Below are 17,316 nucleotides of genomic sequence, written 5' to 3' on the forward strand. Positions count from 1 at the left end.
ACCATCGCCTTGTTAAGTACATACAATATAAGACTGCTGCCTTTTCGTTTATTTTGATTCTACACATCTCGCTTAGTAGGTTTGCCTATAACATGTCGATAAACTCTTTGAAATCGTTTGCTAAAACACACGTAGGACACGATCCACTTACATTGGTTATGGCCACGGATGGCTGCTGGCTAGCTCAGCGTTAACAACATTTAAACATTTCTACACATCGTAAACAGGATCTAGACTTCTCGTAAATATCATTCGCTCTTTGTGTTCCGTTTTTTTGCTTCTTTCGTTTTTGTTTTATAAAAATATACAATTATAAATATAAATATATATAGGTGTGTATATATATATCTTGTAGTATGTACACTTAGAGGTTTCAAAAAGACAAGAAAAAAATGTACGTCTTTTTTGTTTTGTTCAATAAATTAGTAGAAAATACTTGTTTTTTTATATAAAAATACAATAGGGTCCATAGGTTTCGATACACATACACGTTTACATTGTTAAATATTTTCTCTGATTTTGGTATATCTTTTTTTCTAATTTTTTGTGTCGGAAATAGAGCTTTGCTTAGTTTTAACCTTAGAAAGTCGCAAAGTTGCATTGCACAATAGGTGTGTTTGCATAAAAAAATCATACAAAAGGCTTACAAAACGATGTTCTCAGTGTAGGGTTCTTGGTGTGCGTGAGTGTGTGTGTGGTGAAAGCTTTTTTGGTGGGTGAGTGCGTGTCTTTGTGTGAGTATGGCAAGCATTTTGGTGCATACTTTTCGGGTACATTTTATGTAAAAGCTGCGTGTCACAACGACGTAGATCGTTTGGGGTTACTCCTCTATTACTAGCAAAAAAAAGTGTTTCTCTTTAGGACTACCACTATGCTGGTCAACCAATTGTGACCCTGTGTGCTGCCACATCGAAGCCAGGCGATAAAATGATCAAAATTGGTTTTAAAAAATCTATAATTTAGCTCTAGCTTTATTTCCGGAAATATGGCTTGCCCTGCCGTCCGAAACCCCTTCATATGGCATCGGAACCACACTCGTTTGACCTTAGCTACATACATCTATATACACATATGGATCAACATCGAACAACAGCAAATACATACAGGTAATATCCATTCGTTGGCTCAAAAAAAATGTTATTTAGTTACTTATACATTGGCTAACTCTAGGGTACATTGAACCTACATACAATCCACATCTATATTTCGCTACTACCATTTAAAGCCACGTATTTCCATTAGTTTAGTTTTTTTTGTTTAGTTTAATTTAGTTTAGTTAGAGCTAGTGAAAAAAAACATTGGTAGAAGGGAAAGAAAGCATTTCGTTTGGTTTTCGGATGATGCAAGTGGCTAGTACAATTAAATACATGCGCTAATATATATGCAGAATATTTGATGGGTCTGCCTGGCGTCAGGTCTCTTGACCGAACGCAGTAACAACAATCAATCAATCAATCACTTGGGCAATCGATGAATCAATCAGCCAATCTCACTAGCAACTTTAACCCGATTCTATCGCTTCTAACGTTTCTATCTATTCATATTCATTTATATCACAAAAAACACGGTTGGTTCTTCAGTTGGTCCAACCACGACGCCCCGCCCCCCTGAATCCCCCATCCCGCCCCCCGCCCTTGGTTACATTTTGGTTTCCTGGCTCTCTGGCCACAACTCCTTGCTCTAAGCCATTCGTACGGATGTCTGGTTGCCGGAGGACTTGCTCCCTCGTCAGAGTCATTAAATGCAATTTTGAAACCATTTCTCAAGTGCCTGATGCTCCGCCCAAAAGTCCCGAACTATTTTCCTAAGTTTCCACTGGCATTGAGTTGTTGTTCGCCGCCGCCGCCGCCGCCGCCGCCGTTGTTGTCGTCGGTGTCGTTGTTGTGCTGGTGTTTATGTTGTTCACGTTGTTGTTGGCGTTGCTGTTGTTGTTGTTGTTGCCCATGGAGGAGTGGTTGACGGCGTTGGAGGGTGCCAAGTGGCTGCCGCCGTTCGCCTGCAGCGATTCCTGCGACTTGAAGAGCGTGGTGGTCTCGCTGGAGTGCAGGTCGTCCTCCTCGTCCTCATCCTCGTCGTCCTCCTCCTCCTGCACCGCCACCTCGTCCTGCTCCTCGTACTCCTGCTTCTTGCTCTCCAAGCGTTCCAGCTCATCATCAGCCTTGTCCTCCAGCGGCTTCTCCCTGCGGCCCGTGAACAGGAACACCTCCATGTGATCCTTGCCCTTCACATACACACTGCCCCGGGGCTCGAACTCATAGCGGTTGGTGAGGAAGGGCAGGCAGTCCTTGCCCACCTGGATGCGATTCGGCAGGCCGGTGGAGTCCATCCTGGAGGCCACGTTCACCGCATCGCCCCAGATGTCGTAGTACAGCTTGCTCGTGCCAATCACGCCCGCCGTCACATCGCCAATGTTCATGCCGATCCTCAGGATGAGGTTGAACTCCAGCAGATCCTTGTTGAACGCATCCACCACCTCCTGCATGGCAATCGAGAACTCCATGAGCGTGTGTATGTGCTCATCTCCGGTGCCACGGTGCGAGGGATCCAGGCCACTGGCCGCCATGAAGGTCGAGCCAATCGTCTTGATCTTCTCCACCGCACGGAATTCCGGTCTGGACAGCAGCTCATCGAAGTCTCCAATCAGCTCGTTGAGCACCCGCAGGAACTCCTTGCCACCCAGATAGCTCTCGTCGTACATTTCGTTGAAGTTGACGATGGAGGCGAAGATGATGGCTATGTTGTGGTGGTTCTCCGAGTACTTGGCCGTGTTCTTCAGATGCTCGGCCACGTGCTTGGGTATGATGTTGTGCAGCAGCATGTCCGCCTGGTTCTTCATGTTCTGCACCCGCACCTTGTCCTGGTTGGCCACCGCGTTGCCGTAGAAGGTCAGCCGGTAGCCGATCTCGAACTCGCGGTTGAGGAACCACACCAGCACCAGGATGAGCAGCAGGTCCAGGTAGATCTCCACGTGGTAGTCCTGGAACCACTTGATCTCCTCTGTGAAGTTCGATGCCGTCTCCTGATCCTGCTGATCGCCACGATTGTGGCTGTACACCATCAGCTGGGACACCGCGATGCCGATGAAGCAGAGGGCCGCCAGAAAGGCCAGGACATTGCGCACCCAGCAGTTGAGCTGGGTGAAGTTGCAGAAGTGCACGATGCACACGAAGATCAGGAAGCCGTAGTGGTACTCGAAGGCCTCCAGCTGCTCCAAGTCCAGGAGCAGGAAGTTGGCGATGATCAGCAGCACGGGCATGGCCATCAGCACGGCCAGGCAGATGTGCCAGGGATACCAGCTGGAGATGGCTTCGAAAATGCGATCGGCGCAGGACTCAAAGTGCGGGCGTCCTCGGGCTCCCCCGCCTGCTCCTCCTGCGCCCCGCTCCTCCCGCTCCAAATCCTCGCTGGTCGTGGACTTGGACCTAAATCGATTGCCCGCACTGCCTCCGCTCTGACGACGACACATCTGGCGGGTGAACAGGAACAGGGCGAACACCTGGATGCCCGTGAAGCAGGAGAACAGGGTCACCCACAGCCGGAAGCTCGGGGTCACCGTGTTCTGGGTCATCAGGAACAGGGACACCGAGATGCACAGGTACACGGCGATGCCCACGAAGATGTCTATGTAGGTGTTGTAGCGCGGCGTGGCCAGGGTCGGCGGTCCCTCCGTCTCGTTCTCGGCCCCAAAGCGATGGGCCTTCGATCGGAAATCCCGCTCCAGCTGGCGCGACTTGAAGTACAAGCTGAACTTGCGCAGCGGCGGCTTCACCAGGTAGCTCCTCTGCGACCTGGCATTGTCCCGGACGCAGCGTATCAGCTGGAGGTCCGATTGCTTGCGCAGCTGCTGCAGACAGGCGGCCAGCGGATCGGCCATTTGCGAGGAGCAGGCGGGCATCAGCAGGGCCGGCGGCGGTGGTTGTACGGCCAATGGCAGCCCCAAGCCCTGCACCTCGCCCAAATTGGAGATGCTCGAGGTGGAGCTGGTGAAGTAGCCAGAGACCCGATGCTGACTGATCGCCGACTGGTTGAGTGCGTAGATCTGCTGCTGGATCGAGGATCGCCGCGAGTTGCTCTTGATGCCCGAATCCTTGCGCGACGTGGCCGAAGGGCAGATGCTCGACTGGCGGGAGTGCGACGGCGGGAAGATGCCCCCGCCAGAGTTCCCGGGAGCGGGCAGACAACAGGGACTAGTGGACGAGGTGCCCGGCTCCAGGCTATTCGGCGTCGGTCGCCCAGTGGCCAGGGTCGAGGCACGTGGCCGGGGGAGTGGAGACTGCTCCACTGTGGGCGCCGTCTGGGAGCTACCAGCTCCTCCTGCTCCAGCTGCTGCCCCAGCTCCATTGCCCCCTCCCGTTGACTGGCGGCCACACTGCGATCTATAGCTGCCCGACCGGCCAAACGGAGATATATCGCTGCGCGACTGACTGATGTAGGATCGCACATCGATGATGTCGTCGTACATGGAGTACTGGCCGGGGGAGCAGCATCCGCCGCCACTGCCACCCGCCTCCGGCGATCGGAGCACACTGCTGGCCAAAGCCGTCGAGGTGGCCGCATGATGGAGCACTGGACGAGCTGGTGGAATGTCCAGGGTCTGGGTGCGATGGATGCTGGACTCCACCAGGACGGGCAGCTGCTGGTAGCCACAGCCGTTGCCATTCTGCATCTGGTTGTCCATGAAGGCCAGCGTCTCCTCGGGATTCAGCTGATTCTGGTGATGCAGCTCTTCCTTCTCCCTTTCCCGCTCGCGCTCCTTCTCCTGATGGTGGCCGGAGGACGAGCTGCTGCTGGTGCAATTTCTCCCCGACAAATCCTCGAATCCCCGCTTGAAGAATCTCGGCACTTTCCACACCTTTAGCTTGATCTTCGAGCGCGTCTCGATAGCTGGAGGATTCGCTGGCGGTGGTAGCGGTGGGCTAACCGGCGGCTGCTCATCGGAGTCCAGACTTCCGGGCAGGGATTTGGTGGTGATAATGATCTTGGGCCGTTCCCTGACCACAATCACTGGAGGAACGCCCGCTGCCGCCGGATGGATGATGCCGCGCTCCACATCCCGCTCGCGACTCTGCGACTTCTTGCGCAGCTTCATGCTCAGCGAGGTGAGACGCGGTCGCATCGAGAGCACGGGGGAGGGATTCAGCGAGCTGGACAGCTGGCCAACCGGAGAGGCGGGTGGAACATTGGGCTGCACCGCGGACACATTGGTGGCGCTCTGGGAAAGGGAGGCTCCATGGGCGCCGGGCAGGAGCAGGGAACTGCCGATCGCATTGGCCGGCATGCTGGGACTCAGGCTGTTGGTGCGGGTGAAGTCACGACGACGTCCCACCACGAAGTACGTGCGGTGACCTGGTTGGGAAAGGGAAGGGTTCAGAGAAGGGTCAAGGTTAGCTTCGATGGATCTTGACTTAGTTTTCGGTGGGCACACTCACCGAACACCTCCTCGCCCTCCTCCAGGTAGTAGGCATCGCCCAGGAAGCTAGATGTCTCCTGCGAGATGTGCACCTGTTCCGGCTTGCCCGAGGATTCCATTCTGGAAGAAGAAGGTGAGTTTTTGGTTATTAAAATACATGAAAAAGATAAACTTAACTAGACAAATCGATGGTTTTTAAAATTAGTGGTTTGCGTTTTAAAAATATTAAGAAAATTCTAGGCTTTAATAGTTGATCAAAATTGATATTCAAAAGTATTGAAAAACAAACAAATAAATTTAAAAAGGCAGTCCCGATTGTTCAATGTCATGTTAAATTTTGTCAGTATGTCGTGTTTGCTGAAAACTGTTTACGAGCTTTACATTTGTTTTTGGCAACATTAACATCACACTGAGAAAACGAATTTATTTTTCTACAATTTTACTGCCTGTTAACTTCCACTTACACAAAGCTTAAAAAGGCCATAACATGACATTGAGAAATACCATAAGCTTAGCCTTTACAAAACCTATGTCTGTTCCAAATTATTAAACTTCGTGCTAACTTTCTTTGGCAACCAACAAACTAGAACCCTAACATACAGAAATCGGGATTATATGGTTAACTACCAACATCTAAATCTCAAGACTCGGCTCTCAACCACTTACTTGTTGGCCAGGCTGACATCGTTGCTCCACACATCGAACTTGACCCGCCGCGTGCCCACGATGCCGCAGAGGACGGTGCCGGTGTGGACACCCACCCGCATCTTGACCCCCTCGTGGCGCTGGGCGTCGAAGCAGCGCATGGCGTCGATCATGCCCAGGCCCATCTCCACGCAGCAGATGGCGTGGTCCACCCTCGGCTCCGGGCAGCCGGACACGCAGTAGTAGCAATCGCCCAGCGTGGAGATCTTCTCGCAGCCACTCAGCGAGCAGAGATCGTCGAAGCGCTCGAAGAGATCGTTGAGGATCTCCACCAGCTGCTCGGCCGTCTTGGTGGAGGACATGCGGGTGAAGCCGACGATGTCGGCGAATAGGATGCTCACGTTCTCCATGCTGTGCATGTGGAATGGCCGGAACAGGGACTTCACATCGTTGGAGGCCCGCGGTCGCATGTAGTGCGATTCCGGCGGCAATCCTCCGGAATCCAGGCCCGACGGACCACCCTCGTTAAGCAGCATATCCGCCACTTTCGGCGGCATCACCGAATGGATCATCTTCTCCTTCAGCTGCTTCTCCATCTCCAGTTGGCGGCGGACGAGCAGATTCTGACCCACCTTCATGAAGGTGCCGCGCATGCGCACCAGATTCATGATCAGCACATGCACGCCCACCAGATGCACACTCAGGTGGGCCATTATCCTGAGGATCAGTATCTTGTTGCTGGGATCGCCATTGGCCTCCATGCCGGAGCCACCGCCAGCCGCGTTTCCGCCGTGCATGGCACCTCCATGGATGGCACTGCATCCGATGACCATGTGCGAGACCATCTCAAAGGCGATCGAGTAGGAGATGGCAGTACTGGCGCCCAGCCACAGGGGCATCGGGAGGGCCGTGTAGATCAGCAGGACGATCTCCAGGCAGATGGCAAAGTGGCCCAGCGGACTGAAGGCCCTGCCCGTGTAGGTGAGGAAGGCCAGGGAGGCGCCACACAGGAGCAGGGCGGTCACCGCCGACGTCACCGTGCGGTGCTCCCGGTACAGGTCCCAGTGGGTGAAGCACAGCGCCATGATCGTCACCAGCGAGAGCATCGAGAAGGAGCTGGAGATCGGGCGCCAGAAGTCCTCCGATCCGCCGTCCACCACAAAGTACAGGCACCACATCAGCGAGCACAGCAGGATGTACGAGAGGGTGAATCTGGAAGGACCACAGGTAGAGAGGTACGTTTAGGAAACACTTTACAGACAATCATGGCTTAAAGATAGTTCAGAAATTATATTATGCTTTAACTTTAAAAGGCCTATGAGTCAGAGGGACCTCTAACTTACGTCACTAAATGTATGAATTTTAATCATAGTTTGGCCAAATTAAAGCGTACAGCTAAAAAATAATTCAGATAATTCAGATTTTGGCGAAATATTTCACTTTTCAGTGGTTTTTTGACTGTGGTTTGGCCAAATCAAGGCGTACAGCTAAAAAACCGACTGTTTTGAGCAGCTCACGACCTCAGGATTTTTTGGAATTCAGATTTTGGACAAAAATGTCCACTTTTCAGTGGTTTTTTGACTGTGGTTTGGCCAAATGAAGACGTACAGCTAAAAAACCGACTGTTTTGAGCAGCTCACGACCTCTGCTTACGATCCCAATCATTTTAAGGAATATTTAATTTTTGAAATTTTTTTTCATTTTTTGTAAGGGGGTACCTCAAGATTTTTTGGAATTCAGATTTTGGACAAAAATGTCCACTTTTCAGTGGTTTTTTGACTGTGGTTTGGCCAAATCAAGGCATACAGCTAAAAATCCGACTGTTTTGAGCAGCTTAAGACCTTTGCTAACGATCCCCATCATTTTAAGGAATATTTAATTTTTGAAAAAATTTTTCATTTCTTGTAGGGGGGTACCTCAGGATTTTTTGGAATTCAAATTTTGGCGATAATTCTCTTTATTTTTTTTGGTGTTTTTCTGATTGTAGTTCGGCTGTTTCAAAGCGTAGAGCTTATGAGCATCCTGCGACATCAACATCAACCAACATCAATTTAATGAATTTTAAATTTGAAAAAAAATGTTTCATTTTTTGTAAGGCGTACAGAAAAGTTTTTGTTTTACATTTCCTGGTATCAGCATAAACCTCAAGATGAAAGATTTAGTTTCCTAGTGTAATGGAACTTAGGGCACATATGGAGAAATAAGGCTTCCTTTGTTATTAATCATTGATCAGCATAATAAAGATTTTATTTTCTAGTATACATAAGAAGAAATAAGGTTTCCCTTATAATTAATCATTAATGTTTAAAGGTCCAGAAAGTTAAAGCTGTAGAACAGTAAGACTACTAGGTCAAGTGCAGGACACCACCCTCTGCTGAGAAGTCTGCGGCAGTCAAGGAGTAGACCCAGTTCCCCTCGGCGGACTAATGGCAACCACTTGGCCCCCAAGAATTTTTGTTCATCCCATTTAACTTTCGCTGCAGGCCATTCCCATTCATCCTAATTAACGCCAACTGCAGGAGAGAAAGGGTGGCGAGAGTAAAGAAAGCGGCTTACACTTTCCAACCTGTCACCATGGGAACTTTTGCCACTGCCAGTGCCAGTGCCACTGCATTCATTACACACTTTGTTCCGCTCGAGGAGGCAGAGGTCAGGCCGGAACTAAAAACTGGTAATGCAGCTGGGAAGCTGGAGAGCTGGGCAACCGCGGAGCGCCCAGATGACGATGACGACCTGCCCACTAATCTCCGGCCATTGTTGATGAGCCCAGTACCAAGTTCCTAGTACCAAGTACCAAGTGCCAAGTGCCAAATGCCAGGAGCTGCCGCCATTGTTTGACTTGGCCATTCGGGAGACTTTGGTTGGCAACCCCTTTGGTTTCCAGTTGATGGCCACCGAAAGTTCCCCTGGTAGAAGTGACAGGAGCAGATGGCGGTTTTGCATCTTGGAAAACTCAGCTTTCGGACTTAAATTAACTTTCAAGCATCTGGGAGTTACATATGTCAAAAGCCTTTTAGGAAACTTTTGGAATTAAACAATCCCCAGCTGACTTTGGAATTTAGAGGCAGTTTCTAGGGAGAACAGGTAGGTTATCATAAACTTTAGACATTTTTAAGAAGGTACAAGTAACTCTGTAAATTCATGAAATATATAACTTATGCTAAATAAAAATAAATATGAATATTTAGAATGCAAAAAAAGCAAAATGCAAAACAGTGTTTCTGATTGTATCCATACTTAATCCGAATTTCAATAAAAGTAATGACGTTATGGATTTTTTATTGAGTTATTAAATAAGTCCAAATGAACCATTAGGATACAAGTGATAATCCCTACACTAAGACTTATCTCCTAATATTTGTATTTGTTTTAAGTTTAGAAATTATCCATTATCAATGTGCTTTGTTGCTTTTGGCTGGGCGATTTCCTAGTTGGCGACCCAATCGATTGCTCGGTTGCCTTTTTCTGTTGCCGCACGCGAAACTGCTGCAATTGGCCGCCAAATGGCCTGAAATGGCATTGACCTGCAGCGCCGACCCCTAACCCCTAGCCCCTAACCGCCAGGAGCCCCTGTGCCGCGGATCCACCACCACACCCATTGACCCGTCGGGGGGCACACGCCAACGGAGCATTTATGGCGGCAATTTCGCCATCCTGCGCAGTTCCCCAACTAATTTGCCCTCGCTTACCGCCTGCCAACCCCTGACCCCTGGCAGCCGGTGCCTCCGCCTCCCCTAATCCCCGCCAGAAACAGAGACCCATGCTCCGTAGATTGCATGCACGTGCCAGAGTTGGACTTGTTTGTGTATACCTAGGCGATATGTGCGATGCCGGAGCACCCGAGAAGGGTTAGCGCAGTAGTGGCTGCAACCAGGTGAAAGGGCTAAATGGAACCCTTGCCAGGTGTCAGCGAACTCAGCCCTCTCAAGCGCTTCGATTATAATAAATATTAATTGGCTATGTATGTGGAAGTGCTTGTGGTTTTTCGGCGACTTAAAAAGGTGGCCAGTCAACCAACAAAAAATCTCTAAATAATAAATTAAATTAATATCTTTAAGACATTTTCAATATATATGCAATATAATAAATCAAATCAAAATAGGAATTAAGCTCACAGTAGCAATCGTAATAAACTCAATTAAATTCCTGCATTAACGCAAGGAATATCAATTTACACCTTGCAAATCAACCACAAGACTTCCACACCTTCTCCTTGAAAACTTAAGTTCACAGGTAATTGCTGAATTTCCCTGCGAAAAGGATCGAATTTTTCGCCCAATCAAAGGCAACCAGTTACCAGCACATTAACATCAAAAGCGCATTGCCCAATTTACCAGGGGTTTTGTATTTCCCACACAATTTCCACGCACATGTTGGGTAGTAATTAATTGTTTTTTACTTGCCGAATGAAAAATGCTAAGATTCAGTTAAGTAAGGCAAATTAAATGGTGTGGTGAGAGCCTCAAGCTGGCAGTATCCCCTGGCTGAGCTAGCCTATTTGTTCATTTGATTGCGCTGGCCGACAGCTCGATTTGCATAGCTGAGTGGAAGTGGAAGCCACGATGATGGACAGGGTCACCCACTGGCCCCACTCTGTTTTAATTTCATTTTTATTCCAGCTCCCAACCCCCAGGGATTTAAGTTTTAAGAACACCGATATAAACCCCAGTTTTTATTGTGCTTAGAGTGTTGTGAAATAAAAACTAGGTTGCTTAACTAGCATTAAAATAGCATCAGGAAGTAAATTAAATTCAAATTTGAAGTACTCAGAATAAAAAAAAATGAAAACTTTATCAAAAATTAAATAATTAGATAAAATTACCATAAAAAAAAATATTTAAAAAATATAGAGAAACACCAATTTTTTTATAAATACAATTTTTACGCGTTGGATAACAACAAGATTTATTTTCTAGGCTGTTAACAATTTTAAAAACTGAATTAAAAAAGACAAACAAAAAAATATCTCTAAAATAAAATGAATATAAATTTTAATAACACTAAAAATAACTATATTGTATTCTTAAAAAAAGATATAATAAAATGAATACCAAAATTTAGAAAGTAAAATTAAAAATAAAACCAAAATGACACAAAAAATTGTAATTCAGGCATGACCTTTTTTCTTGATAATATAATAATACAAATCGTTAGTTAAATTTAAAATAAGTTGTTAAGGAAGAACAAAAAAAGAACGTTTTCCCTAGAATCATTTATTTATTTTGTACACCTTTAAAACATTTTTAAAATTCAATTCCAAAATTCATATAAAAGGAAAACTTTAAAACTTAGATGTTCGACTGTGACATATATAAAATTAGTAATTTTACAATAGGAAAATTTATATTCTTTAAATAATTTCTGGTGAGGTGTTATTTCGTTTGATCTCACCTGTACCGCATGCGGACGTGGGGAAAGACGCTGGCCTGGTACTGTTCCTCGAGCACCGGGGAGTCGAACTTGGGGTCCAGCCAGGACTTGGCTGCCGCCCGCTCGAAGGCCACCGGCAGCATGACGCTGCAGCAGGAGTGCCGCCTGCCCGTCTGGCTCAGGTAGGTCTGGATGTGCGGGGCCAGGGCGATCTGGATGTCATCGGTGGAGTTCGCCCGGCTATCGTTGACCAGAACGCCCGGCGGCATAGCCCTGGAGCTCACCGACTGTCGGCGCGACTGCAAGAATCAAGTTAAAAAATATATGTTATTCAGAAAAAAATGTTAGAGGTATTAAAAACATTTATTAATTTATTATTATTAATAAAGTAGGTCTGCTTTGTTGGTAAATACCACTAAAAATGCAAAGTAAACACTTTTCCATTTCTATATATTATTTTAACATTTTTTTTTATAGTATTTATTATTTTTGAAAATCAATAATGGTATAAATTATATAAAAATAATTTAATTTTATTGTTTGATTGTCAGTTTGAATTGCTAAAATAAATATTTATATTCACTATTTTGTTTAAATGAAAAACATTTATTAGCAAACGGTATTTCTTCTGGTTTTTACTTGTTGTTTCGATAAATCATTGAAAAAAGCTATTATGAACCGCAAAAACACAGTTGCTTTGTGACTGGCATCAAAATAAAATTATAATTAATAATAACAAAGGGGTTGAAATGCGGGGATTAGCGGATTATTCTCGGTTCTTTCCCCCGCCGGATTAAACGGGGGCTGTCATTGGGTGGTGGGTGGTGGTCAAAGGTCACGCGCAAGGGGCCTTATATCCTTGCCATTTCGCAAATGGGTCAATGGCTCTGCTCTGCTTCGTCTTTTACTTGTGTGAGAACAAAAAGGCACACTGGGAAAGCAGCATGTGAGACCTGTTATACCTAATATGATCATGTGAAATATGATATTTATATTAAATATCTTTCTTTTAGTTCTTTGTACAACATGTTCTTGTACTCTGAAAATTCCAACTCACTAATTTCTGTAGAGCTCTCAGTGACATAAAAATATCATTATTTGTGCTTTTCAATAAATAAATTTAATATTTCACCAATGAATATTATAAAGTATAAACTAATTTAAAGCTACATTTCCTTGCTGCACAGCCGTAAAACCTTTCGTTTATGGTCGCCTGTAAAATTTCTTTTAAATGCTTTTTAATTTCCTTTGCCTGCGATATGGTTTTTTGGCGTTTGATTATCACCGAAAATTGCCGCGGCGCAAGTCACGCGACAACGGCTTTGATTTCTGATTTCTGACTTCTGATATTTGCCAGCTGATTTGCGATTTCTGGGCCCGACGGCCTTCGGTTTCGGGCAATCTTATCGATGGCGAACAAGGAGGCGAACGTAGAAAGTGGCAGTCAAAGTGCAGCCCAGGCTGGAGGCGAAATCATAATCGGAATCGAGAGCCATATCGCAGGGCGTCCAATCGAATCGCGCATACGACCCGTGGGCGGCACTCGAGCGAAACGCACACAACGCACAGAAAACCGGAGACGGACACGCGGACCAAGTTGCTAAGTTAATCATAAAAAGCATTCCCCCCAAGCAAACCGATTTGGTCTTTCATTAAGAAGCCGCTAAAAAGTCGGCCCAAAAATAGAAGTCGGTGGAATAAAAAACAAAGTGGGGGCAAGTATTCGAGGGGGAAAACGAAGCTGAAAATGCCCTAACCCGATCCATCATTTAGGTAGTTTATAAGGCTATTTTGGACGTTCTAAAACGTAAGTGTTGGTCTTTCTGCCAGTCCCATAAATAGCTTTAAAGCAAATGAAAAAAATATATTTAAATCCCCAAACTTAATCATTTTATTTTGTTAACATAATAAACACTCTTTAAAAATTAATTTTAATTTAATTTTGAATGCCCCACCAAAGGGCATGCTTAGGGTTCCGAAAAGTTTTCGGCACTTGGGTGGGGCTGAGATACAGGTTGTCTTGTATCAAGATATATACCTACAAGATATATACCAACAAGATATATTCTAGGGCTCAACTCTGCCTCACCCCTTCCCCTGCAAAGCCAGCGACTTTTGGGATGAAGTAAACCAAGTCTGTGGGCAAATTGGGAAGCCTTGGCCAGCGGAATCCTTTTTTCCTTCGCTTTGTTTTTCCAGACCCAAAGGCAAAGCCAACAGCGAAGGCAAATATTTCATTTGGCAAATTGCTAACTGACCCTTGGACCGGCTTAATAATTACTCAGGAGTTTGCGGTTTTCCCTGGCTTTTCACAGCTGCACCTACCGAAAATCAATCCAGCCAAATTCCTTGAACGTGAGAAAAACATTTCACATGTATTTAATAGTCGCAACACACGATAAAATGGCAAAAAAAAAATGTGAAATTCACTTAAAACTGAGCATTTTGTAGCTGCCTTTTTTTTGCTGTATTTCTCGCCAATTGGCAAACGTTATTCGTACGTTATTCGATTTGATTAGGATTCGATTGAATGCGATGCGATTCGATTCGATTCGATTTGATTTGATTTGAATGCGAAACAAGAGGCGGCGAGGCGGTTCGGTTCAACGAATTCCGTTGACGCGGCGCTGGGAACTGAACTGATTTGAATTTTTTCGGTCCGTCGATTGTCTCGCCGTCGATCGCCAGCGGCAAATAGCAAATAGCAAACAGCTGACAGAGGCAGAAGCAGAAGCGTTTGGAGAATGCAAAAAGCGGGCAGCTTATCGCCGGCCTGATAAGGCCAGGTGCGCGGAGAATCGCTGGAATCGGGCCTGGAAGAGAGCGGGAGAATCGAGAAAAAGATATAGATAGTGGCTCTACTCGAGATCAGTCGCCGGCCCCAGTCTCAAGTGGCCAAGGACCCCCGACGATCGCTGGCTATCCATATCTCTGAGGTCGTATTCGTGGGCAGCCCCAGCCCCCCCACTCGAGAAATTTGTGGCCTGTGGCATATAAAAAGAAAAAATATTAATATAAATAGCGCTCGGTTATTCCGGCAGTTTAGCGATAAGATAAGAATCGCCCCCAGACACATTTCTTGGCTGTGAACCGCCAGGGAAGTCGCCTTGAACTTCTTCGGCGAGTGCACCCATTACACACTCGCTCTTCCGCACCTCCACTCAGTTGGTTACACGGAGAGAAAAGAGTTGGAAGTGCAGGTCACAAAAATAAATCAATGGTTCAGAGAAGTCATAGAACTATGCAGATTTATTATAAGTTTTAAAAAAGCTAGAAATCAATTGAAACGTATTGAATATTGCATATGAATAAATTAATAATTCAGGCCATGCTAAAAACTGTGCTTACAATATCTATTTTAAAATCATATTCTTTGCAACTATATAAAAAATTCTAGAAAGGTGTAATTTATTAAATATCACATATAAATAAAGCAATATTTCAGACCACTATAAAAACTATGCAGGCTTATTACTAGTTTAGAGATTATATAGTAAATTATATATTTTATAACTACATTTGGGGATCTTAAATTAGTCTTGGTCATGTAACAAAATCAAATAATTCAAATAGCTTGATATCTGGTGTTTAATATTACGTATCTCATGTAATCAAATAGATAGTTTCTAAAGATATTTTTATTTTGTATACTTTATATTTTTGATGTTTTTCTTTAAAAATACTAAACGAAGACATATTATAGTGTCTGCTTTAAATCACTAAAGTTTGTTTACAAAGCAGTACAAGATTTGTTTATATATAAACATATATTTGTATACAAATTTAAGACCTTGAGTTCAATGTCAAGTTTATTTAATTCGCAATTCATACAAATAATTTAGCACTTTTATTAAATTGATATAATTAAATTTAAAATTTTCCAGTACAAGCCTGGTTTATTATTTAAAATGCGCAATTTTTATATAAAACCAACAAAATATTAATTCTTTACTATTTAATTCGCAATATATACTCGTACATTTAAGCTTTCTTGTAAATTAATATAATTAAATGTATAATTTTCCATTAGAAGCCCAGTTTATTATTTAAAACGCTGAATTTTTATACAAAACTCCAAATCTGAAATTTTTTTTAGGGGACAATGAAACCCCAAATATGTGTGTGCTCATTCTGCGAAAACCTTTCGAGATGTTTGTGACAACTCATGATCTTGTAGATATGCGACAGATAAGAGATACGGAGATATGATAAAATGCCGAAACGCTGACAAAAGCTGGTATCTGAAGAATACTATCTGTGGCCAGTCATTGGATGACTGTGCAGCTCGTGCATACATGCAGTCCTGTACTTAATCTGGCAATTAAGTTGCTGTATGCCTTTGATTGGCTTTCTATTTACATTCGATTTAGGACCCGGCTGTGAGGGGCCAGGGGTATGCATAATGCATTCGGCTATTGGGGACAGGAAATTGGAATTCCGTCGGCTGCCTTGGCCAACTACCACTACCTCATATATAAATATGTAGGAAGTAGATACTCGATTGTGCTGGCTGCAAATCAAATTCCAAATATTTGTTTAATTAAACTCTCTTGGCAGCCGCATCAATTCCCAGCGAGCGACAACAAAAGCGGCAAACTGTTAAGAAGTTTTTGAATATTAATTAGCAGAAAAGCCAGTGGCAGACCCAAAGGCAAAAGCCGAGTAGCAGCAACATGGCTGCGAGTTATCAGCAAGCTGATAAATTTAAGGGGTTTCCGGGGGGCGGGATACGGGGCCGAGTTCCGTGGGCGAAGAGCGGATCCGCCTGGGAAGTTGCCATCGATGAATCGATCTGCTGTGCAGGTATATAAGGCCCGGTTCTTAAATCGCAGACATGTGCGAATAAAATACGCCAAAGAGAGGGCTTTTCCCATCATGTTTCTTGATTATGAGACAAAGAAAGTTGGGAATTGGTGGGAAAAAACCATGGTTACGGTGGTCTTGGAACTCATAATCTAAGATACAAGTATAATAACAGTATAATAAAAGAATTTTACAGAGCAGCATTAAAAATGCCATTCCTTAAATTTAAAACTAACATAAGATATACTACTTGAAATAAATCTATATCTGTATGCTTGTATTAAGATAAAAATTGCAATTTAATATTTGAAGAAAAATTATAATTTAATGGGACAAAAAAAGTTAGGAATCGGTGGTAAAAATTTAAACGGTTTACTCACTCTTGGAACTTATAAGACTTAAGATCATATGAATATAGTAAGAGAACCTTAAACTCTTATATCAAGATATGGAATAAGTAATCTTTATTAAAATTATTTTTTTGATTCTAATTCTACACAAATATAAATCCATGCAACATTTTAAATATCCCTCTTTAAATGTAAAAACACGGTTCGTCTTCTATCTTGAAAAAAGCTCGAAACATAGATAGAAGGCTGCAACCAAAAATACTTGCAGTAAAGATAAAATTGTTCAATTTTGCAACAAATTGATTCAAAAATTCTTTTTTTTTTCGGTGACTAACCCAGAGGTTGTAGAAATTTCCCTTGCCTGCTGCATTTTGGCCACAATTAATTGAGACTGCAGGAATATTCAAATTGAATAAACGATGATGGCCAATTTGGCCGGACCGATTGGGTTGCGGTTACTTTATGGAAGGACCTCTTGCCCAGTGGTTAGTCGTTTCAAGAGCTCTTTGCAGTTGTTCCACTGCCCCTCACTGGAGGACACCAAAAACCGGAGAGCCAACGACGAGTGGCCGGCAAAGTAATGCAATTGCCCAAGCCCAGTGGCAAGTGGGAAATGCGAAGTTGCAAGTGGCAATGGACAATGGGCAGTGGACAGTGCACAGTGGAGGTGTCATGCCCATGCTCCGTGCTCCCTGCTCCCCGAACCAGGAGTACGGGCATCCGAAATATGATTAACTG

The 17,316-nt window shown here is 44.7% G+C and overlaps 1 protein-coding gene across 1 annotated transcript in view; it reads right to left on the reverse strand.

Moving 5' to 3' along the window:
• Positions 1-9: 9 nt before the first annotated feature.
• LOC108023975 (adenylate cyclase type 9) overlaps positions 10-17,316 on the reverse strand; it is a 58,209-nt gene continuing 40,902 nt past the window's right edge. Inside the window, exons 3-6 of the mRNA XM_017093700.3 lie at positions 11,447-11,724; positions 6,077-7,267; positions 5,430-5,530; positions 10-5,346 (exon numbers count right to left, since the gene is read on the reverse strand). Of these exons, the coding sequence (XP_016949189.3) occupies positions 1,805-5,346; positions 5,430-5,530; positions 6,077-7,267; positions 11,447-11,724 (5,112 nt within the window). The 3' untranslated portion in view covers positions 10-1,804. The remainder of the gene's footprint in view (positions 5,347-5,429; positions 5,531-6,076; positions 7,268-11,446; positions 11,725-17,316) is intronic.

This window comes from Drosophila biarmipes, chromosome X, assembly GCF_025231255.1.
Source record: "Drosophila biarmipes strain raj3 chromosome X, RU_DBia_V1.1, whole genome shotgun sequence".
Classification (NCBI taxonomy): Eukaryota; Metazoa; Arthropoda; class Insecta; order Diptera; family Drosophilidae; genus Drosophila; species Drosophila biarmipes.